The sequence below is a fragment of the Macrotis lagotis genome, chromosome 6, assembly GCF_037893015.1.
Source record: "Macrotis lagotis isolate mMagLag1 chromosome 6, bilby.v1.9.chrom.fasta, whole genome shotgun sequence".
Classification (NCBI taxonomy): Eukaryota; Metazoa; Chordata; class Mammalia; order Peramelemorphia; family Peramelidae; genus Macrotis; species Macrotis lagotis.
The window spans coordinates 193,489,022-193,514,724 of NC_133663.1; the positions used below are offsets into that span (position 1 = coordinate 193,489,022).

At 37.1% G+C, this 25,703-nt stretch overlaps 1 protein-coding gene across 1 annotated transcript in view; it reads right to left on the minus strand.

The window, feature by feature from the left end:
- Window positions 1-23,474, minus strand: part of MRPS9 (mitochondrial ribosomal protein S9) — a 93,388-nt gene extending 69,914 nt beyond the window's left edge. The window contains exon 1 of the mRNA XM_074192202.1: window positions 23,310-23,474. Within this exon, the coding sequence (XP_074048303.1) occupies window positions 23,310-23,444 (135 nt within the window). The 5' untranslated portion in view covers window positions 23,445-23,474. The remainder of the gene's footprint in view (window positions 1-23,309) is intronic.
- Between the last annotated feature and the right edge of the window lie 2,229 nt (window positions 23,475-25,703).

Sequence of the window (25,703 nt, forward strand, 5' to 3'; positions counted from 1 at the left end):
GGATGAGAAGTAGTTGGGCAATGGAGGTAAGGGGTCCATGACACCTGAACAACCAGAACTGTGCAAAACACAGAATATCTAGCAGAGTCCTCCATTATGTGTATTGGGCTAGTTTTTTTACTTAACAGATACTGAAACTTTCTAAAGGCTTAATTGATTCAAAAGATTAAAAGCTCAAGTCTCTGAAGTCACTTCCAAGTTGTCACAGCAAAAAACTAAGAGAAGTTCTAATTTTTCACTGATGCTTGACCTATGAAGCATCACAGAAGAGCTGTTGAATGAACTAGGTGTCCTTGCTGAATTATCTTTTCCCTGCTATGGCTAAGTAAATATTGTTTTTCTAATTAATACGTATGTTTTCATTTATTTCCAAAATAGAAAGCAAACTACTAAGAGAACTACTTTATCATGCTTTTTCTTACAACACAGTGTTTTCTTGCTGATGTCTAAGTGATAAGGATGATGATGGTGATGATAACAATGTTTTTTTGTTCTTTATTCTCAAAGAAGGCCATGACAAGCAAGTGAATTGGATTTGAGTAAGGGGGTGCTGTGCTAAGTCACCAGGCTCACTTTTTCCTCCAGAGCCATCTGGGTTAATATGAATCAGGACAACAAAAGATGGTCCTGGATGTGAGACAATCAGGGTCCAAGATCATACAGCTACAGCTAGTAGTGTCAAATGTCTTGGGGCAACATTTGAACTCATGTCCTCCTGACTCCAAGGTTGGTGTTCCACTTAGCTGCCTATGTCTAAGTAAAGTCTTTCAGTTAACTCTCAAATGGTTTACCAGTGGTTCCTGGTTCTGTTTTCTTCTGTTTATATCAATTCATACATGTCTTCAAATGTTTCTAATTCCTTATATCTTCTGTTTCCAACAGCACTTCTCCCAGCTACCTCCACCAGCTCCCTTTTATATGCTTTCTTCCTTCATTAAGTTCCTTGAAGGCATGGACTAGTTTTCATTTTCCTAGTATTTATACTTCCAGCTTTGAAAATAGTAAGAATTTATTTAATAAATGCTTTTTGTCTTGCCTTGTTCTTTTTCAAGACACTGAAATATCTATCTGATGTTTTCTGATCCACATAATAGTGCTCCAGTTTATATTTAATGATCTTAATTCATTAATCAGTCTTATCTGAAGGAATACACTGCAACTATTATTTATATTTACTCTAATACAAATTCCTGTAAAAGATATATATTCTGTTATAACAGTTCATATTTATGTGGCATATAAGGTTCACCAAACACTTTACTCATGACAATTCTGCATGTTAGGTAGTATTAATATAAATAGGCATTGAAATAGTGATTTTTATCTTAATAATCTGAAAACATCAAAGAAGGAATTAGTGTTCCAATATTCTGGTTAATGGAAAAAAAAATTTATGTTTGACCATATTTCACACTGGCTATGTTTCTTATTATTGTTACATAGTTATCAAGTTTTATTTATAAATATAAGAGAAGAAAATTTCTGGAATTTAAGGGGAATATCCTCATTTTGTTACTTTATTCTGTCATTTACCAAAAAAGTAAAATGAAGGTGGTTGAGCCTATAGCTATCATATCATCCTTAAGTTTCCTAAAGATGTTCATGGTTATTCATAGTACTAAGGAAAGTTCTGCTGGAAGTACAGTCTTAAGTTGGAAGAACATGCTATAGTTATTACAGAAAAAAGAGGAGTTATTTTCCTCTTAAAGTTGTATTCAAGTATAACAAAGTAACTATCAAAGTCTCACAAAAGAAAAGTATTGAAAAGTTTTGACATTTTTAATATTTAATTTTACACATGCTATATGAAATCACCTATTTGGGGGGAAAATGTACTTTGTATTTCTTTTAATAAAGACAGCTGTGCATAATTGTTTAACAACATGACATATTGAACACTCATAATATTTATTAAAAACATCATACTGCTAAGTCAAAGTCATTAAATATATTTGTATAATGCTAGGAATAGTACCACAGAAAAAAGATTCACATAGATAATATTTAAGGTCAAAAGATGGTTGCTTTAACTCAGTCTAAATTAAGCATTTGCACTGAATTTTAGAATAACTGGATTTTTTACTTTGTACTGAAAAGAATTTATCTTTTATTTTTTAACTAGAAAGCCCCCCCACCATGCTTTCATTTCTAGTAACAACTGAAAATACATGATTTGAGAGACAATTCTTAAAGGTTGAATAGTATGGATACGACTAGACAGATTTGGTTTTTTTTTCCCAAAGATAATCAGTGGGTTAGACAGCTATAATTTCAATCAAGCAGTCTGCCAAAGAAACAGAAGCTTCAGTGACAGAGCAGTAATGTCCCAATTTTGGCCAAATGCCAATTTTATACACTACTTTATTTGTCCTCAGGCATTATTAAGTAAGCCTCTTTTCAGTTTAATTACACTACTGACTGAACTCAGATGAAGCAATACACTGATAATTAAAATGATTTTTTGAACAAAATTTGTTTTAAAAGCCTAAGACTAAGGCAAAGATCAGGGGCAGAGAATATAGGTAGAGAAAAAAATTGTAAATTTAGCTCAATCATTCTAGGGAGAGTGATCATTGTAGCCTATTTGAAATTAAATAGTTCCATTTAAATTCTATTTAGCAAAGCTCACTTGTTTGAAATTTTAAAGAAAATAAATAAGAGGAAATACTAAAAGAATATAAAAATAGCAGATTAAAAGATATGATGTTTAGGTGTTGTTTACAAAATTAATTGTACTATATGACAAGCAGGAGTTATAGAAGTACCCAAGTCAAAGAGAAAATATTACAAGCAGTCAGAAGGACACAATTCAAATATCGTGGAGCTGCAGTCAGGATCACACAGGACTTAGCAGCAGCTACATTGGAAGCTCATAGGGCTTGGAATATAATAAACTGGAAGGCAAAAGAGCTTAGAATGCAACCAAGAATCAACTACCCAGCAAAAATAAATGTCCTCTTCCAGGGAAAAAGATGGACTTTCAATGAACCAGGAAAATTTCAAATGTTCCTGTTGGAATGGCCAGAGCTGAACAGAAGGTTTGATCTTCAGATACAGGACTCAGGTGAAGCATGGAGATTGGAGGAGAAGGGGAAAATATGAGGGACTTAATGATGATGAACTGCATGTATTCCTGCATAGAAAAATAACACTGATAATACTTATATGAACCTTCTCAGTTAATAGAGCAGGTAGAGGGAGCTTTTATAGTTGAAGCACAGGAGAAAGCTGAATTCGAAGATAAAATATGGAGTAAAAACGGAGTCAACAGAAAAAATGGGAAATGAAATGGGAGAAAGAAAAAGGAGAAGGGGAATAGGCCAAGATATTTTACATAATAAGATTTTTCTTTATTACAATGAGCTATTGCAATGATATGGAAGGGGGGAGGCAAGGGGGAATGAGGGAATCTTTGCTCTCATCAGAGGTGGCTAGGAGAGGAAACAGCATATATACTCAATGGGGTAAGAAGGGGGGGGGGACAGGGGAAGGGGGGGGATGTGAGTGATTGAGGAGAGGATGGACCACGGGGGTCGAGTGGTCAGATATAACACATTTTCTTTTTTACTTCTTGCACGGGGCCAGGATTAGATGGCCTGTCCGGGACCATAGGGCCAGGTGGATGCTGGGCCTAAGGGGTGGGGGGTGGGGGCTCAGGGCCTCTTGGCCCCAGGGCCAAGGATCTATCTGATGCGCCACTCAGCTACGCTACAGCAGAGTCAGAGTGAAAGGAGAGAGAAAACATAGTACATGGTAGTGGAGAAATACGAAAGGAGGGAGTTGTGATCAGCAATGGCATAGTCGAAAAATATGGAAGTACCTTTTGCGACGGACTTATCATAAAGAATGTGACCCACTTGCGATCAAGTTGTTGGTGTTGGAACAAAGACTCAAGCACATTTTTTATTATTATTATTTTTTTGGGGGGGTGCAGGGCAAATGGGGCTGGGTGGCCCACCTGGGGCCTCATAGCAGGGTGATCGTTGGGTGTCTGGGGCCGGATCTGGACCCAGGTGCTCCTGGCTCAAGGGCCAATGCTCTGTCCGCCACCTAGCCTCCCCTACTATTATTACTATTTTATTTTATTTGGGTTTTTTCCTTTTTCTTTTGGTTTTTGCAGGGCAGTGGGGTTTGGGTGGCTTGCATGTCACATGGCTGGGTGATTGTTGGGTGTATGGGGCCGGATGTGGGCTTGGGTGCTCATGACTCCAGGGCTGGTGCTCTGTCCACTGCGCCACCTGGCCATACCTACAATTATTACTATTATTTTTTATTTTAACTTTTTCTCTCCCCTTTATCGCTCAAGTGGGCCTATATTTTTTTGGGGGAGGGGATATTTTGTTTACTCTTAAACAATAATATTTTATTAATGTATAAAAAACATTTGTACAAAATGAGAATAAATATTAAAGATAAAACAAGTTATAGAAGTAAAACAAAAAAGCTACAGAAGTGTTATGAAACAGTCTTAGCACTTGTGTCTTACCACTATTGGGAGATACAAATGATATGGCCTAGCTCTTATGTATGTGCAGATTCATTGGAAAAACAAGACAATATACTATTATAATAGAACAATAGTAAATAATATGGCAAAACTATCAGCACCATAGGTACTATCATATTTGGAGGTATGGCAAGGGGTATAGCTAAGAACGCTATATTTCAATAAGGGAGACTCTGAATTCAAATCCTGTTTTTTCAACCTTACAAGGTAAATGATTGTTGTTTCAGTTTTCTCATCAGCAAAATGGAAGATAAAAATAAAAGCTGGCTTTAAGTTTTGTCAAATGCTTTATATATGTGATTTTATAGGTTCAAATGAGATAATATATCAAAATGTTTAGCAAATTTAATGTCAGTTGATATTTTTATTCTTAAGCCCTCAGTTTGCACTCTGGATCTATCCCAGGCTTAACTGTATTATCTTCAATAAGTTTCCTCATTTCTCAAAGTCTAAATTTCCTCATATGAAAGGTGAGAGGTCTGGATTGCAAAATCTTTTAAGATTTCTACCAAAACTCCCCATCATATGAGTCTATAGTTTTATGTACCCATTTTATCTTCTATGACTATGAAGCACATTGCAAGGGAAATAATGTAATCTGTATTAGCTCCCTTTAAATAAGAAAGGAAAAATTCAATACAGGAATGGAAATTTTTAAAAATTGTTTTTAAGGACCAAAGCAGCAACTCAATTTTCTTTTGCTGAGAAACTCCCTGATAAGCTTCCAAAATCTTCAATAGTTGTATCTCAAGCTATAGTAGCAAGGCTATGGCGAACTTGTTAAATAACTACAGAAGGGTAGAGTCAAAATGCTTAGTAGTGGGGGTGGGAATAAGGCTGCTTCAACAATCTCTAACTATGACAAGAGTTTAGGAATTGGATGCTGCATTGGGTAAGGTAATATATTAGTCATAGAAATGACTGAAGAAACAGAAGTTTGAGCTTCTGAGCATATCGACTTGCTAAGCAATGCACACCAAATGCATAATGAATTGGCCCCAGGCTTCTTCAGTTTTGGCACCAGACCACAAACACAGGGGGAGTCAGATTTTTATGCATTAAAAACAATTAATCAAATAAAACCAATTAATTAAAAGAATACAATTAACTAAGATACAAAATTAGGTAATCTGATTTCTAATTGGAAGAAAGATTAGGGACTTTCCAAGTTGGGAGGGGAAGAGTGAACAGGTGCAATTCCATGAAATCAGAAAGAGATGTCCCAAGAGTCTTTATTTAATCAAGGGAACGAGGAAACAATGGAATGGCTAGTGCAGGACCAATTTTCAGATAAGATATGAGTTGCTTGAAATATATAATTATGAGAAAACTCCTTTGCATCTAAGTTTCTAGGTCCTTAGTTAAAGGTTTTAAGCAGCAGGGAGTAGCGATCCAGCTTCCCCAGTCATGCAAGGCTAGGTTCAAACAATGCAATAAAGCTTTCTCAGTATTCCATTATTGACTAAAGTTTTCTCAGAAGCCAGAAATTGAACTAGACCCGAAACAGAACAGAAAGGGAACCGAGCTAGTTCCAGAACTGAGTCACAAGACAGAGTCAATATGGTTCATTCAATTCCCACTACCACTTGCTGTTTTAATTCCCTCAGTTTTGATGGAAGAATCCTAGCTGTGCCCAGATAAATGGACTTGGGTTGTTAGTTGGAGGCAGGCATTTTAAATCTGGACAACTGTCAATTTTTCCATTGTAGGATGCTGTCAGTACTGGTAAGAAATAAAGCAGATCTTTCCCCAGCAAATCATAACACTGAGGGAAAAGAGGAAGGTGGAAGAAAGAATACTTAACTAGGAATCAAGATACCTGGATTTTAGTTCTGGCTCTGTCACAGTTGAGCTGTGGCCCTGGCCAAGTAATTTAATCTCTTTGGGTCTCATTTTTCACAGATGTATGGGGGTTAATTAAATGCAGCATGGTACAGTGTAAAAAGCCTTGGATTTGGAATTAGCTTATGGCAGATGACCAACAATATGTAGAATTAAATTTGTACTACATTAAATTACCAAGGGATTACTACTTTATAAAACTTAAAAAACCCAGAAACATTTACAGTTCTAAAATCTCATAGGAAATAATGAAAAAAAGTGAGAATATAGGGAGACCTTAAGAATAAAATCTCAAACTTAACTACAAAGCAGTAAATCATTCAAACTATTTGGTATTGGTTAAAAGTAGAACACTGAAACAATCAAAATAAGCAACAATCAAGAAATTTAACAAAATAGTCTAACAAACCCAACCAAAATCATTCATTAGAGAAGATGTCCTATTTAACAAAAAGTCCTAGGAAAAAAAGACCAAGAGCTTTTCCCCAGGATTTAGTGGCCTTAAATAGTTCTCAAAAGAATGATGAGTTATTAACAACTATATGAAAAATTGTTCCCAAGTCAGAGAAGAGAATATAAAAAAAAAAACAACACCTCAATCCATAACAAAAACTTGGGGGGGGGGGTAGGAGCCCTCAGGGAAGATAGGATGTGAAAAGGGCTTTTTTCTAAGTGATCTCATCAGCTCCCATGGAGTCATCTCTAAAGTTCTCCTATCTACTTATCCAGTTCTAATTTTTTGCTGATCTTCACTTTTCTATCTGGAATTATTAGACATTTCAAACTGTCTGGTAAGCATCTTAAACGCAACATGTCCAAAACTGATTTCCTTATATTTCTCCCCAAGTTCTCTTCTCTTTCAAACTTTCTATCACTGTTGAAAATCACCATTTTTCTCAGTCCCACAGGCTTACAACCTAGATATCATTCGTTTATTTTAGGGTTTTTTTTTTTTTGCAAGGCAAACTGGGTTAAGTGGCTTGCCCAAGGCCACACAGCCAGGTAATTATTAAGTGTCTGAGACCTGATTTGAACCCAGGTACTCCTGACTCCAGGGCCGGTGCTTTATCCACTATGCTACCTAGCTGCCCCTTTAGATATTCTTGACTACTCACTTTATCTCTCTTTCCACCCCCTTTCAACCCCCCCACATTGTAAATTCCTCTTCACAACATCTCTGGAATACACAAACTCTTCTCTCTTCTCATACTTCTACTCTAGGGTACAGGCTCTCATTTCCTCAGGTCTAAACTACTTCAATAGTCACAAACCTCTTCCCCACACAGGCCAGCCCCCATTCAGCTACAACAGTGCAGATCACATCATGGCAACCTCCCTCCTCTTTTCAAAAAGCTCCAGTGGAGCAATCAGATGGCACAGTAGGTAGAGCACCAGCCCTGAAGTCAGGAACCTGGGCTCAAATCCAGTCTATATTTATATTTACTAGCTGTGGACCTTGGACAAGTCACAACCCTGAATATCATAGAATCCAGGGCCATCTCTAGCCCTCTTGATTCCTCTTTGGCCAATGGACCCAGATGGCTTGGGAGGATAAAGTGAGGGTGTTGACTTAGCACAGCACACCCTCACTCAAATCTAATTCACTTGTATGTCAAGAATTCACCTCCCTGATGTCAGTCTTCTTCAAAAAGGAAAAAAAGGAGATAGTTCCCAAGCAACCCAAAAAAGGCAAAAAAAGAATACCTGCCCTCAAGAAGTTTACATTCTAAAGGAGACAACATATCAAATAGTTATGAACAAAACAGATCCTGAATCAGAGAGCGAAAGGAATTAGCAGTTGAATAGACAAAGTAATTTGAGAGGGTAAGGAATAAGTCATAACAAATGACAATAAAATGTTTTTAGAAGAAATAAAAATAAGCTAATCAAAAAATAATGTACATTAAAAACATCTGGAACTTTTTCCTCACCCTTTTCAAACTGGCAAGATTATTTTTTAAAAGAGAAAGGATTCAGGGGCGGCTAGGTGGCGGAGTGGATAAAGCACCAGCCTTGGACTCAGGAGTACTTGGGTTCAAATCCGGTTTCAGACACTTAATAATTACCTAGCTGTGTGGCCCTGGGCAAGCCACTTAACCCCATCTGCCTTGCAAAAACCTAAAATAAATAAATGAATGAATGAATGAATGAATGAATGAATAAATAGAAAAAAAGAGAAAGGATTCAATGTAGGAGGGGTCTGTGGGAAGACAGGGACAGCAATATGGTATTGGTGGAGCTGTGACTAACTATTTTAGAAAAAAAATTGGAACTATGGTAGCATTATTCACAGTTTTTGATCCAGAAATAGTGTTTATTCCAAGGAAGTGAAAGACAAAGGGAAAGATTCACTAAATGTCAAAATGAAGAGGGAAGGAAATGGGGTTCAGAAATGGGGTCTTAAACATCTGAGTTCATCTTGGGGTGAAGAACTCACCAGTCAGGAAAGAAAATTTACTGCTCAAACAATTTACCAGTTACTATAAAAAATTCACAGGTTAGGTTCTTTGGAGAAGCAACAAGATAGTGAGTTTCAGCAGAAGTAGGAAGAAAGTGGGAATTTTAGGGAATATCATGTTCCCTTGAACAGGTTGGCTTCCTACAGGAAGACAACAAGCAAGCAAGGGATAAGTAGTAAAGAAGAGGTAGTAGTCATACTACCCAAGAGTGGGCAAGTTTCAAGGAAAACAGCAGCATAAGTAATAGCAGACAAGATAAGTAGTAGATAGGGTAAAAGGGTGGAAGAACTGATGATCCCTTTAGAGTGGGTTTCCCTCCAAAGACAGAAGAGCAGCTCAATTGAGTAAGCTGGGTTTTTAAGGAGGATGGAGGTGGGGGAGATATGTTGATGAGGGACAATAGCTCAAAAAGCAGAGATGAGATAATGACAGAATTGCAGAAGAGGGGTGGTAGGTCCAAGGCTAAGGCTGGGATACATTTTTTTTTGGATAGGGGTTTGTCTTTTGTTTGGGAGGGGCAAAGTACTTTACTAAAAGTTCAGTGACCTCTTCTCAAAGTCTGGACAATGAGACTGGGGGTGGGGGGGTGGGGAGAGGAGATACATGGTCCTTAAAGAGGGTACAAATTAATAACTATAAAACATTTCTTCGTCCAATATTTCCCCTACTTCAAAAATATCTATCGAAGTATTTCTTGTGGTTAGCCACTGATTGGGGACTATCTAAACAAATAATAGTAAATGAATGTAATGAAAAATATTGCACTCTTAATAATGAATATGAAAAATTCAGAGAAACTTGAATTCTTTATGACTTGATGAAGAATGAAATAGAAGTGGAAGTGACAATATAATCAATGATTACAATGCTGTAAAGGAAAACAAGCCCCAAAAAGCCAGTACAGAGGATACTTAACTAATAAAGCTCCAGAACACTGATGAGGTAGAAAGAGTGGTGTTGAACTACATGGAATGAGACATATGCTATCAGATTTGATCACTGTGTCAGGGCTTTTTACTTAATTGTAATTAATTACAAAAGAAGGTTCTATTGAGAGAGTGGTACCAGGAAATAAGAATATTTTTTAAAATATAAATAAAATGTTTAAATAATTCACTATTATGAAAAGGACTTCCAAACTTGATTCTCAAGTAAAACATTTATAAGTGCCTTTTTTGACATTTCCATCTAAATCAAGTTTTAGAATATTATCAATGGCTTCTCATTATAAATATCTAATTATAAATACTTAAAATGGCTTTTAAGACATTTTTGCAAAGAAGGATCACCTCTCTTAGGGAGAGGGGGACCTGAAACAAGACAATGCTGGGTCTTATATGCAGTTTGAAAGGCTTGTTCCTCTCCCTTCCTGCCAATCATTCAATCATTGGTAAGAGTCACAATCTAATTGATATATTCACCTCCATCTCTGTCCCCCCACCCCCCAGTGAACAATAACAATAACCAACTTGAGGGGATGCAAATGAGGACACAGACACCCCGCCCCCATCCCATTGCCCAAGTTACTGAAATGATTACCCTTCTCTCTCAAGGACTTCTTGTAAATTCCTGGCATAAGACAAGTCCCTATCAACAAAACAATGGATCCCTGCCTTAGCCTCAAAGTCTTGTCTTAGTGTTACTGCTCCCATCTAGGTATACTTAATTGCTTCATCTTCATGCTCCTTTAAAAGTTCATTTTCTACTCAGTTGAGCTATTTGCCTCCCTTTGGGAAGTTAACTCACTCTTGGGGAGTGTCATTGCCCCAAACTCTCCTGCCTCTCTTTACTGCCTATTCTACTCCTGCTGCTGCTAATTCCCTTAGTTAACTGGGAGGCTTCCAACTGCCTGTACTATTTATTTCCCTTAGCATCTCCTAATCACAGCAATATGTAAACAAACTTTTTTGTCCCTAAATTCTTCTGGGTAACAGTCAATCTTTTAAGTGAATTCTTTTATATTTGCTCAAACCCTTGAACCCAGCAACACTATTCTTTCTACACGAAAGATTCTCAAATATGTACAAATCTCATCACTGTCCTCACTTCCAGTCTCAATCTTGAACTGAACTTCTGATAATATGCCTCTCTGTGGTAGCAGGGCTATCCCTTGAGATTCTACTCTGAGCCCTCTTTTCTTATCTCTCTAAACTATTTCATCGAGTGATCTCATCAGGTTCTCATGAATTCAGCTCTTATAGAAGCAGAGAAACTGGGCACAGAGAAATGTTGCCATTTATTTGTATTGGAAACTTTTCTGTACCATGGGGGTGTTCTACATTCTGTGCGGCTCTTTGGGAACTCCATTTCCTAAGCCCCTTTGGACTTGTAACTGTAACCTTGGTTACATCCTTTGCAGCAGGGGAGACGCTCATGTTCAGTGAGTGGCGGTCTTGTGTCAGGCACTGACCACTCCTTGGGGATCACTCCTGTGCAATGTGCTTTGAATAATACTAGAGCTAAATCAATCCCTAAGCATTACCCTTGTTCCACTCACCATGGAAATGTATTTGAGCAAGGTTTCTTGCAATCTTCCCCTTTTTTCCTACTGAGTCAGCTGTGCTGCTGCCATTCTGGCTTCTCCCTTATCCTTTTCCTTTCTCTAATCTAAGCTGTATTCACTTGTTCTGGCTCATGCTGCTGGACCAATATGGCCCCAGCTACCCGTGCCTGGATTTTTGAACTAAGCGTCTTTTCTTTCCTCTTTTTAAAATGACTATCTCGTGATTTCTCTCTCATCACATTCAACTTGGATTAATGCATACCATGGAAATAATGTAAAGACTGGCAAATTGCCTTCTGTGGGGAGTGGGGGGAGGGAAGTAAGATTAGGGGGAACATTATAAAACTCAAAATAAATAAAAATCTTTAAAAAAAAAAGCTTATTTCACCAGACATGTCAAACTTGAAGGGCAAAACTCCCAAATGTTTTGAGTCAGATTAAAATGAAATTAGGAAATGTTTAGCAAAATAAATGAAAATACAATACAACAACAAAAATGACTATTTCCTTTGCTAGTCTCTCAACTGTGTATTTTTGCTTAACTCTATTACTCACCTCCTTTGCCAGCTTGTAATTATCTGTTAAAGATGACTATTCCCCTTTGCTGTTCTCCCCAGTTATCTCTTACCTCTTAAAAATATCTAAACTTGATTCTCCCTTGACTACTCTCCCTCATCAGTGGTTTCCTGTCTTCACTTTAGTCTTTCTTTACCTCAACTTCTGCTAACCAGTGTATTCTTTAAGTCTATTCTAGCTGCTTCTCCACAGGACCTGTGAATTTCTGTATTAATTTATGAACTTTTTGTGGTAAGTTGTAAACTGTTCAAGTAACTTGTGAATTAAAGTCTAAGTCTTTCTAACCTCTCTGAGTCAAAGATTGGTGAGTTATTCACAAAACCAAGCCACATAGATCCTTAAGCCCCCTTTCCTCAAAGCCCATTTTCTCCTGTCTTCATTATTACTACCCTGTTGACATTTAGATCTAACTTCTCTCTTAACCTCCAGACTCTTCCAAATACCTTTGGGATCTATCTAACTAGAAGTCTTGTAGATATCTCAAACTCAACAAGTCCAAAACTGAATTCTTTATTTTCCTCACAAACCCTGCCTTCTTTCTAAGCTTTCAATTTATTATGTAAGGCACTATCATACTCCCAGTCACCCAGGTTTAAAACCTAGGTGTCACTTTCAATTCCTCACTTTCCCTCATTCCCTATATCCAAAGAGCATCAAAGACTTAATATTTCTATCTTTGTAACATCAGCCATATATTCCTCCTTCTCTCCTCTGTACCTCTAAGGTATAAGCACCCAGAACCTCAAACATGTACTATTGCAACAGCCTGCTGGTGGGTCTGTCTACCTCATGTTGTCTCTCCCTACTCCAATTCAATCTCTATTCAGCTGTCAAATTGATCTGATCATGTCAGCCCCCAGGTCAATCAACTCCAGTGGCTCCTATTGCTTCCAGGATAAAAAATCAAAATTCTGTTTGTTTTTGAAAACCTTCTATGACCCTTCCCCACTTTCCAGTCTGTTTATGCCTTCCAATCCCCCAAGTACTTTGAAATCCAGCTACAATAGCCTACTTGCTATCCTTTGAACAAAACATTTTCTCTATCAGTTACTCTGGATTCCTTTAAATTAAAGTAAAAAATCCCACCTCCTACAAAATGCCTTGACCTTAATGTCTCCCCTTTGAAACTATCAAATATATATGGATATTTGTGTGTATATATGTACGTGTGTGTGTATATATATATACACACACACACATATGTATATTTTATTTGTGCATATTGTCTCCATTAAAATGCGAGCTCTGTGAGAGCAGGGACTATTTTTCTTTATATTGTTTTTGCAATTTTTTCCCTTTCTTTGAATCTAAGGTTCTTAGTACCTTCACACAGTGTTCGGCATAGAGTTGGTCCTTAATAAATGTTTGCTGATTTTTTGCTATTCTACTCATCACAGTAGCTTTTCCAAACTTTTTCATTCCTCCTTCCGACTCCTATGATATATCCCTTCCCTGCCCTCATAAGCTGAGGACTTTGATTCATTTTAAGAAAACAAAAAACAAAAACCTGAAGTGGTTTACTGAGAGTCCACTATTCTTTTGTCTTTTCCTCACATCAGTCAGGTATCTTCTCTTACTACAATCTTTCTCACATAAAGAAGTGACCCTCCTGTCAAGGCGAAGTCCCTTTCCATGAACCCTTGATTCCATCCCCTCCTTACCTCCAGCAGATTGCCCCTTCATTCTCTCTTTAATTTTTTATCTCTTCCTATATGGCCTACAAACACTCTCATATGTCCCCATCCTTAAAAAACCCTTACTTGAACCATCTAATCTAATGGCCAGTTCACAGTCCTTACGCTTATTGCCTTGGTAGTAGGCTTCAGCACTCTTGTATTATTCCCTCCTTCTAGGTTTGCTGAATCTTCCATTAGCAATACTTGATTCCCCAAGGCTCTATCCCATTAATACTTCTCTATTCTCTATCTAAACCAAAAGTTTTTAATCTGGGGTCTGAAAACATATTTGCTTTTTTAATTTTGATGATATTTCAATATAATTTTCTTTGTAATCCTATGTATTTTATGCATTTAAAAACAAGATTCTAAGAAAGGGTTCACAGGCTTCACCAGATTGTTGAACCAGGTCCATGATACACAAAAAGTATAGAACCCCTTGCTCTATCTCACTTAATGAGTTCATGTGTTCAACTATTATCTCTATAAAAATGATTATCAAATTATGACTAGTCTAGTCTCTCTCCTGAACTCTAGTCTCAATATTAATAATTGCATTTTAGTCATCTTAAAATGATGTCCCACTGGTATCACACACATTTTCTCACCAAACCCTTCTCTAGCCAACTTCCATACTACAGAAGGTACCAGATGTCAATCCTTTGCAGATACTCACTCAACATATTCAATCCAGTGCTGTCAAATCTTATTTCTACCTTCATAACATCTCCTGTATAAACTTCTTTGTTTATTTTCGTACAACTCCAACCTCTATACAAGTCCTCAACAGAAAGTAAAAGTTTTCTGTCCTTGTATTTCTGGCCTTCACCTCTCTTTCAGCAACCTAGTGATTTCTTATTACCAGTGGCCCACATATTAAAGCTGAACTTAGCAAGACTATCTGATTAGCAAAGCACTCTCCTGGACTCAAGTGATCCTCCAGCCTCAGCTTCCCAATTAATATGGATAAATGTACACTTGAGCACAAAACTGGTCTATCTTATTTCTTCCATTCCATTCAATTGCTAGTGTTTTGCAAAGGCCTGGTCCTGTCACCACCTTGAACTGAAAGTTTCAGTTTCAGTTCAACTCCTAGCTTCTGCAAGAGACCTTGAGTTGGTCTCCTTGTCCCATTCAGCAACCCTCCTCCATTTCACCTCTAAGATCATCTTCGTTTTGTAGCATATAGATCTAGTTTGTACACAGTTACTTGCATGTTGTTTTCCCCATTAGAATGTGAACTACCTGAGAGCTCAGACTGTTATTAACTCTCCTTTGTATCCTCTTTTTTTTTAGTACTGTTGCAAGCACATACTAAGCACTTGTTAAATGCTTGATGATTGACTGGAGATGCATGCTACAGAAATATATGAAGATGAGAACAGTGACTGAGAACACTATTCCAAAAAGAGGACTGCCTCCAACTTTCTAATTAAGAAAGGCAGAAAATGAAGGTGGAAAAATTACAGATGACAGTAGATGTCAATGTACTGCTTAGCTCTAAAGGCGACTTCTCAGTTTCATTTTGCAGAGGAAAAAGTTAAATAAAACTGCAGTTTCTTCTTCTAATCACACCTCAGGCTTCTTGTCTGGCTTGTAATTAGTGGTCCATACTCTTAAAGAACTACTTTTACCATTTAGGATAAATATGAAAGAATAAATAGCAAAGACAGTTCCTCAAGAAGCTTATATTCTTATAAGGTGAGATAACTTACAGGGGAATGCTGAGGAGCAATCTGGTCAGGGCTATTTCTGATGTGCCCTATCCAGGAACAATGGCAGAGTTGAGATAATTGTGGCTCATACTTCCAGACTAGAAGGGAAGGAGGAAATGTTCCATCCTATAGGCAGAGAGAGGGCTGTGGAGGAGATTTCAGGAAAGGAAAGTGAAGAATGGCTGAAGCTATCCTAAAATACTGTTCCAGGTGAAGATGTCACCAATCAGTAGAGAAAGGCATAGGTTAAAATCTCATACAAATGAAGCCCAATAAAAGAGAAGCTGGAAAGGGTCTGAACATCCAGGTAACAAGGCCCTTGGTAGGGGTGGCTAGGTGGCGCAGTGGAAAAAGCACCGGCCCTGGAGTCAGGAGTACCTGGGCTCAAATCTGGTCTCAAACACTTAATAATTACCTAGCTGTGTGGCCTTGGGCAAGCTACTTAACCCCATTTGCCTTGCAAAAACCTAAAAAAAACAAAAACAAAACACAAGGCCCTTGGTAAAACTAGACTTTAGCCATGTACCTTGGAGGGCTCCTTCACTGAAAATAGCTGTGGATCATCATGTTGAAGAACTAGCTAAATTTAGATATTTCTGTAAAAGAAGGAGGCAGCATTTTAATTATTCAAACCTTTCAGGACTTTGAAATCCCAAAAAGAAAGGAGTCCAACAGAAGATGTTACTGTAAAACTAACTAAAAGAATGTGTTTAAAATCAGGGTAACCACTAAGTATATGCGAAACTTGTGACAAAGGCATTTCCTAAGAAAATGAAATATCTGAAAAACTAATTACTTTGTTAGCTTCTGGGTCAGGGAACCACAAACAAGAGTTCAGTGCTTCAGAAATTGGTGCTGCAAAATGGTCATTGCAATATACCTACACCTATATTTCAAGATAACAACTTAGCAGGGCATATTCAAGAAGCTTATTAGTCCAGTCATTCATTCTAGCCTACAATTCTTGAAGAGTATGTGTATATATCTATATCTAGATACACACACACACACACACACACACACACACACATATGTTTTTGTTTTTACATAACCTATATTTCTCAATTTATTCCTTCTACTCTTCCAATGGAGCAATCCCTCATAAAAAAATTACATTTAAAAAATGTAAAAAAATAGGGGGGAATAAACCTTTCATCAAATCCAATATATCCTTAAATTGGTAAAAAAAAAAAGCATTTATCTAAGCATCATTTTTTAAATTTTATTTAAGGCAATGGGGTCAAATGACTTGCCCAAGGTCACACACTCAGCAATTATTAAGTGTCTGAGGTCGAATTTGAACTCTGAACCTCTTGATTCCCAAGCCGGTGCTCTGTCTAGTGCGTCACCTAGCTGTTCTAGCAAACATTATTTTTTAAGGGGGCTAAACTAGAGGCCTTCCCAGTAATATCAGGTAAGAAATAAGAATGCCCACTGGCAGTAATATTATTTAATTTAATTAACATTCTAATATTATAATATTATTGGAAACCCAGCAATAAGAGAAGAAATAGAAATCAGAATAGGGAACAAGGCTAAAGCTATCTTTCTGTAGATGCTATGATGATATTCTTGGAAAATCCCAATAATTTTAATAAAGTAGCAGGATATAAAGTAAACCACGTATCAGGAGCATTCCTATTGATCACAAACAAAATTCTGCATTAAGAGATAGTGAAAAATACCCCATAAAATATCTATAGACATATCTATAGGTATAGCTATAGTTATTATAAAATAACAGGGAATGCACCTGCCAAATCTATATAAACATATATAAACTATATAAACATATTTGGGCATGTCCTTAGATTTTTCTTGGTTTTTGCAGCTATCTAAACTTTTATATAGGAACTATAAAAACATATTTTTATACAAATAAAATCCAATTTAAATTGAGAGATATGAATTGTTAATGGGCAGAAAGGGCCAATATAGTAAAAATGACAAATTAACCCAAAATAATTTATATATTCAATTGCATTCCAATTAAATTGCCAAAAAATTATTTTTAGTGGATTGGAAAACTAAAACATTCATTTGGAAAATAAAAAGGCAAGAATATCAAAGGATATAATGAAAAAAGTATAAAGCATAAAAGGACAATACCAGATATTAAACTATTACAATGTAGCAATTTTCAAAACTACCTGGTTCTGGCTAAGAAATAAGGGGGGGGGGGGGGCGGCTAGGTGATGTAGTGGATAAAGCACCGGCCTTGGAGTCAGGAGTACCTGGGTTCAAATCTGGTCTCAGACACTTAATAATTACCTAGCTATGTGGCCTTGGGAAAGCCACTTAATCCCATTTGCCTTGCAAAAACCTAAAAAAAAAAACCCAAAGAAATAAGAAGGTACATCAATGGAATACAGTTTAAATATAATTTAACAGCAGCAAATAAATAATAGCAAATAATAACCTTGTACTTAATAAGTGTTATTTGGTTAAAAACTTGTTGGGAAAACTGAAAAGCAGTATGGCAGAAAATGGGTACTCACACCATTTACTAGGATAAGATAAATGAATATATGACCTAGAAATAAAGAGAGATTTTATGTGAAAATTGAAAGAACATGGAACATATTACTTATCAGAATTATGAATAGGTGAACAATTTGTGAATCAGAGATAAATAAAGTTAGGTATAAAATGGATAATTTATATTACATTGGAGGTATAATGTAATATAACCAAGATTAGAAGGAAAGTAGAAAATTGGGAAAAATTATTACAGAAAGTTTATCAGATAACTCCTATCTAAAATATATAAAGAACTCTGTCAAATCTCTAAGAATTTGAGTCATTCCCCAAGTGATAAAAACAGTCAAAGGTTATGAATAGGCAGTTTTCCAATGAAGAAATCAAAATGATTTTTTAAATGCTCTAATTCATTAGTAATTAGAGAAATATAGATTAAACAAACGAGATTTTACACTTATCAAATTGACTAAAATGATATTAGAAGAAAGTGACAAATTTGGAGAGGATGTGGAAAAATTACTAATTCTAATAATACTAATTGTGAATTCATATCTACACTCTGACCCAGTCAGACCACTATTTGGTCTATTTCCAAAGATGATTAGGGGGAAAAGGAAAAGAAATTATGTTTTAAAATGTTTCTAACTGCTTTCTTTGTGGTGGTAAAGAACTGGAAATTATAGGGATATTCACCAACTGGGGAATGGTTGAACAAGTTGTGGTATATGATTGCAATGGAATACTGCTATGTTGTAAGAAATGATAGTTCAATGATTTTAGGAAAACACAGAAAGACTTGCATGAAATAACGAAGAGCGATATGAGCAGAACTAAGAGAATAATTTACTGAGTAACAGCAATATTGTTTTAAGAAGAACACTGAGAGAGTAAGTTATATTGTCTATTATAAATACCTAAACTATAAAGGACATATGAAGATCCTTTCTGCATCCAAAGAAAGAACTGATAAATACAAGAACAACTAGAATAATTTTATTTATACATATATATACACATATATGAACATACACACATATAGGTTATACACACACACATTTTATATATACACACAAACTTAATGTGCTTAATGGTAGCCATCCCTAGGGGTGGGGGGAGGGAAAAACAAAGAGTTTACATGATAATTTTGGTGTGTGTGTATGTGTGTGTGTGTGTGTGTATACATATATATGAAAGAAATAATAAGTTGTGCACAACAGATTTGCAGTTTCAAATACAATCATCTTTTTATTGTACTATGTAATAAATAGAAAGGCTTGTGTGATGCCATAGATTAAAAGAAAAAAATTTTAACAGACAAAAAGAGGAAGATCACCAAAAAAAAAATCCAATATATTAAAAAAGTGTCTCTCTGACAACATATGCAGTGTTACATGCCCATAGGGCCCCATCTCTATAAAGAAGGTGTGAAAGTACCTTATCATATTGATTCTTTAGTCTGGCCTAGAATTCTAATGTCTTCTTAAATAATTTTAATATGATCCCATACTATGTGCTCCCTTCTTGCCAACAATAACATCCAAGACCTCAGTGCTTTCTCTTCCTCAAAATCAGGTGCTGCAGATTAACAGGCCTTGAGCAAGGTGCGATTGAAGCAAAATAAATTTGGGAAAAATATATTATAAATGCTAAAATAATTTTAGAAAAAATTAAGCTTTAGTATTATTTAATAAATAATTGAGCCAATCTCTTGGTCAAACAGTCAATATGATATGTGAGGAAAGAATGGAAATTCCATAATACCGAGGGGTTAGCAGGGACATTGTCATTCATTCTCTGGCTTTCAACACATTACTGTATTATCACATGTTAATTAAGTCCAAGATTTTCAAAATTCATGAGTCATTCAATCAAATTGCTCTCACTAAAATATAATTAATATTGATGAGCAGTTATAATATTTTAGTGAGAACCACTAATAAAATAATTTTTCAAACCACTAATAAAATAATTTTTTAAAAATATTGTTTATTTCAACTTTATCTCATACTTCTAATTTCTATTGTGTGACTATTTTATAATGTATATATTAGCACAGCTGAGAGGCAGAGTAAATAGCAAGCTACTTGCAAAACCAAGAAAAATCTAAGGGCAGGCCCAATTTCTGAAATACACTATCTGTATGACCCTGAGCAAGTCACTTACTGTTCAGAGCTCTAGGCAACTCTAAAACCACAAATTCCAGAGAAGATGCATACTTGAATTGGTAGGTGGAATTTCCTCATATGGGAGTTCCCTATATCAATTAAATCACAAGTTCAGTCAGTCCCTATTTCATATTTGGACTGTAACATGTATATAGTTTTATAAATAAATATACAGACAGTAGGAGTGTGCACAATTTTTAAAAAACTGATAGGCGTATGTGATCAAAAAAGTTTATAGAACACTGATTCTAGATTTCTGTATAGTCTGGCAGGTCATATTTCTAAGAAAAAAAAATAAACAAGCTAGGGCATACCAGATGGGGTAAAACAGGAAGGTGAGAGGAAAGTAAGAAGTCATGAAAAGGAAATTAAGGGAATAAGCACTTATCTATAAAATGAGTTGGAGAAGGAAATGGCAAATTACTCCAGTGTCTTTGCCAAGAACACCATAAGTGGGGTCATGAAATATTGGAGACAAGGGAAAAATGATTGAATGGTAACATGGCATGGAGGAAAGACTACTGACTCTGGATCAAAGAATCTAGATTCCCAAGTAGCAACCAGAACCAGATTAAAAATATGGTTAGGAAACATTTAACTTCATAAATAAAAATATATTGAATAGATAATATTAATATGTGGTTTTTAAAGTCAATATGCAGCCAGCAAGGATGCTGATGCATTTTAGTGGCCTGTTTCTATTTGATGCTAGTGGCCTTAAAAGACCCTGAGGGTCACTTCTAGCTCTAAATTTCTTCTCTATATGTAGAACACTCTGCTAGACACTGAAAACAGAAAGAGATCTAAGATTTAGTCCATGACTTTGAGGAACTTCAAGTCTAACTGTAAAAGAAGACATACATAAAAGATAACTACATCAAGCATATATTTTAGAGGAATTGCATTAATTTACAAGTAACTAAAGCATAGCTGGCACTCAAATAATGCTGGTGATTGATGTGGGGAAGACTATACTAACACTCTTCTTATGTGTGAAGACAAAGGAAAATAAGTGATGAGATCAAGTCAAATAAGGGAATTTACACCGTATATGTATATGTATATGTACATGTATATGCATACCAAAGCCTGGTAAATTGTTAAATGCCCAGTGTCTCTTTTTAACACAAATTACACTATCACAACAAAAATCTGTCATTTCTCTTCTAAAAGTTCAGAAGTCAGTTCTAAAAGCAGTCTTTTAGAGATGAGATGTATTTTGGATCATGGTTTCAGTTATATACCTACCTGTCAAACAGCTCTTCCAGCAGGAAAAAGGAACAAAAATGGAGGCAATAAGGTTGTTCTATGCCTTGAGTCAGTTTTTTTAGCCCACTAAATGACTTTACACAGGAAATTTCTTATTATTGATAGTGGATTAAGAACTTTCATGAAAAACAAATGTAGAAGCAATTTAATCCCAATTCCAGTTTGCCCAACACAGTGTTATCACGTAGGCTATGTCTATTTCCTCCAAAATGAACAGATAATCCTTATTTTCACTGTTATGAGATCTGTTCATTTTTTATAAAAATTTTTACTGATGTTAAAAAAATCATAAGTATTTTCCATTATCGTCCAAGCTCTTAAATCTTTTAATATTATTTTTCTTTTCATTATTGTGATCATTGTGCAAAGTAGTTCATTGGGCTTAGGAATCAAGACCTGATCTCAAATCTAGTCTCAAACATTTACTAATTGTATAATGCAAGTAAGACACCTAACCTCTGTGTGTCTCAGTTTTCTAATCTGTAAATTGAGTATAGTAATAGCACCTACCTTCAAGGGTCATTATGAAGATAAATGAGTGTTTATGAAAGGCCCTGCAGACTTTAAAACATTACATATATGCTACTATTGTCATTATCGAATAAGTTTTCCTTAGTTTCTCTGAATTTTTCATATGCAATAATAGTCCACTACATACATACAAATATACATTTAATCAATCAATAAGAATTAACTGAGACCTCTTTGTCAAGCTGTGATTAGTTCCTGGGAAATAAAGACAAGAAGTCTTCAATAAGCTTATATTCTAACTCTAAAGAAGAACACGTGTATGTATAACATAGAAGAGAATTTTGTGGGAAAGGGCACTAGTAGCTGGGATATGGAAAAGGCTTGTAAATATTGTAGTTATGTTGAATTTTTAAGAGAAAAAGGAGGGGTGGCTAGGCGGTGCAGTGGATAGAGCACCGGCCCTGGAGTCAGAAGTACCTGAGTTCAAATGTGACCTCACACACTTAATAATTACCTAGCTGTGTGGCCTTGGGCAAGCCACTTAAGCCCATTTGCCTGGCAAAAAAACAAACAAACAAACAAACCTAAAGAGAAAAAGGAGATTCTAAGAGGCAGGGGCTAGATGAGAGCGCATTTTAGATGTGAGTTACAACTAGGGAAAGGAGGACCTGAGTTTAAATCCAAAGTCAGACACTTAATAATTACCTAGCTGTGTGGCCTTGGGCAAGTCACTTAACCTTGTGAAAACCTTAAAAAAAGAGGAGAAAGGGAAATAAAGTACAACAGGGTTACAGAGATAGGATGAAGATGACCTGTGAAAGGATCCTGCAGACAATCACTGGTTTTATTGCTTAGAGGAATAAATAATATGCTTGAATCTGCACATTAGGAAATATTTTAGTAGATGTATTGATGACAGACTAATTGAAGCAAGGAAAAGAATTTAAGTAGGGAGAAAAATTAGGAAGTTACTGTGATAGTGACTGGGCTCACCCTTGACAGAAACAGAGAAGTTCAAGGAGATGGATGTGTGACAAGGTAGACAGGTACCTGTTTTGACAAGTTAAATCTGAAATACTGATGGGACATGCAATTTTAAATATCCAAAAAAGAAATCGGAGATGCACAACTAATGAGAAGGGGATATTATCAACCGATCAGCTGTGGGCTAGCACGACAGGGACAGATTCTTAAAACAGCAAAAATGTACACCCTCAAGGAGCTGAGGTTCCCGAGAGCTGGGGCTAGATTTACAGATCCAGGAGGGCCGGAAATGTTGTTACGGTGTTTTCTGCTACTCTAGAGGACTTCCAGCCACGGCTTTACTAGACGCAACCTTCATTTTTATAAAAAAACGAGCAGATCTCGTATACGAAAGCTATTTCTTTCACAGTGAAAATAAGGATGATCCGTCCCTCTCGCCCGGAGCAGCAGGGAAGTAGGAGAGCACATGAGGAAGGCGGGGTGGGCGTGGCTACGGGAGGGGCGTGGCTACGGGAGGGGCGGGGCCAGGGCCCAGGGCCCTCCGCGCGCGGCCTCCGTCCCCGCCTCCCAGCCGGAGGCCGAGGCCTCTTCCCACGCCCCTTTCCTGTCTCCGCGTCCCCGTGGCTTTTCCTCTCCTTTCCTCCCCGCTCCAGGGTGTTACCTGGGGCCCAGCTGCTGTTCGCCGCTCACTTGCCGCTGCTCTGCAGGCAACTCGACAACGGGCCAGTCCGCTCCCACTTCGGATAAAGAGGAAGTTAGTGACCGTAGCGGCGAAAGAGGCGCAGGGAGCCGCCATGTCTGCCGGGGGGGGAGGGGAAGGGGCGGAGCCGGGCTACGGCGCAGGTGCCGAACGCTAGCGTTCGCTGCGCCGCCAAAGAGGCCAAGCTTCACGCACGCTCATTAGTAAGCCCTCGTTCTCTTCTGCAGGGCGGGGATTGGTTGGCCAGTGGGGGGGGCGGGGCGAAAGAGCAGCCTGCTTCCGGGGCTGGCCCAGGCCGGGCTTGAATCTCCTTTGAGCCCAGCAGCGCCTTCACCCAAGCCTCCAAAGGGGCTTGGGCCCTGAAGAGCCCAACTCTTGGCTTCCTCTTTGACGCTTCCTCTTCTTTATGCTCAATAAACAAGTCTGCCCCCCAGCGTCTTTTTTATGAACATCTCAGGTGTTTGTTTATTCATGTATTCATTCATTTATTTATTTTTATTATTATTTTTTAGGTTTTTGCAAGGCAATGGGGTTAAAGTGCCCTGCCCAAGGCCACACACCCGGGTCATTATTAAGTGTCTGAGGTCCTCCTGACCCCAGGGCCGGTGCCCCATCCACCTAGCAGGCCCCTCGCCTGTTGATAAGCCTTTTCAGTTTTTCAAGACATTTCTTCTAGAGAACCCACTAGGAAGGTTGTTCAAGTATGATCCCAGTGGTTATTGAAGAGAAGATTTAGTGCTGAAAGATCCTTAACTACCACGAGTCCACGTTCCTGACTATAGCTCCACCAGCATTCAGCCTTACAAATGTGGCAGCATCTTCCATTACCACCACTGGTCATTTGGTAAACATTTACTCATGTTTGCACTATGTATGTCAGACAGTGCAAAGAAAGGCAAAAGAAATATAATGGAGGAGACAAATCCAGAAGGACCTATAATGGTCGTCTGACTCACCCTTTATCAAGGCCCATTCTCTTGACTTCTATTATGCTAATATATAATAGTACTACCACCACTGGTCATTTAATGTACATTTACTTATGTTTATACTATGCATATTAGGCTTTGCAAAGAAAGTCAAAAGACAAATCTAATGGAGGAGATGGGACCTTTAATGACCCTCTGACTTCAGTCTACTATTATAGAATATTGCTACCACCAGTGGTCAGTAATAATTTATCAGGCCATTACTAAGTACCAGTCATTGCAAGAAAAAAAGAAAAGTTCATGGAGGAAAGCAGTCCAGAAATATATCTGATAGACTGCCGCAACAGCTTCCAAGTTAGTCTCTAGCTGCTTGTTTCAGGCAGTTGCAAATTCTTTCTGTCCTACCCAGAACTACCCAGATCAAATCTTCTTAATAATGGAGTTTCACTCAATTACTGTCCTAGCTAGATGGCACATACTAATAAGGAACACCTGAGTTTAATAGTTGTGTAACTGTGGGCTAGTAATTTAACCTATGTTTATCTCAATTTCTCTCACTGTAAAATGGGGATGATAACAGCTCTAATCTCTTAGGGCTCTTAGGATCAAATGAGATAATAATTGTACCTGGACATAGTACTAGATGAATGTTAGCTATTCAAAATCCTGTAGGTTTCCATTTCCCAGTGTAATTTTTACCCCATGGGATCTTAACAATTAACGTTCACTTCAACATTCTGGGCAATAGCTTTATGGACTCAGAAGATTTGAAGACAAAAAAAAAATTCTTCCTTTGGACAACATCCAAGATAAGCAATATGATATCAATTATACAAGTGAAGTCATGCAAAACATTTCCATATCCATGGGGGAGAGGAGTGAAAAAATATAATGTAATCTGCATTCAAAGTTCATTAATTCTATTTCATCATGGGTCCTTTGTCTTAGATTGTTGTCTTTTTAAAATTTTCACATTTTTTTTCTAATTACATGCAAATATTTTTTTTTTTGGCAAGGCAATGGGGCTTAGTGACTTGCCCAAGGCCACACAGCTAGGTAATTATTAAGTGTCTGAGGTTAGATTTTGAACTCAGGTCCTCCTGACTCCAAAGTCAGTACTCTATCCACTGCTCCATCTTGCTGTCCCCCTCACTGTGCCACCTAGTTACCCCCACAAAAATAGTTTTTAACAAAATTTTGAATTCTAAATTATCTCCCTTTCTCCCCTCCCTGAAAAGGCAAGCAACTTGATATAGATTTGCAATCATGTAAAATATATCTGTTTTAGCTATGATGCAAAAGAAAATATAGACAAAAAAAAGCCTACAAAAATAAACTTTAAAAAATATGCTTTCATCTGCATTCAGACTCCATCAGTTCTTTCTCTAGAGGTGGATATAAATTTGCATTATAAATCTTTTGGAAT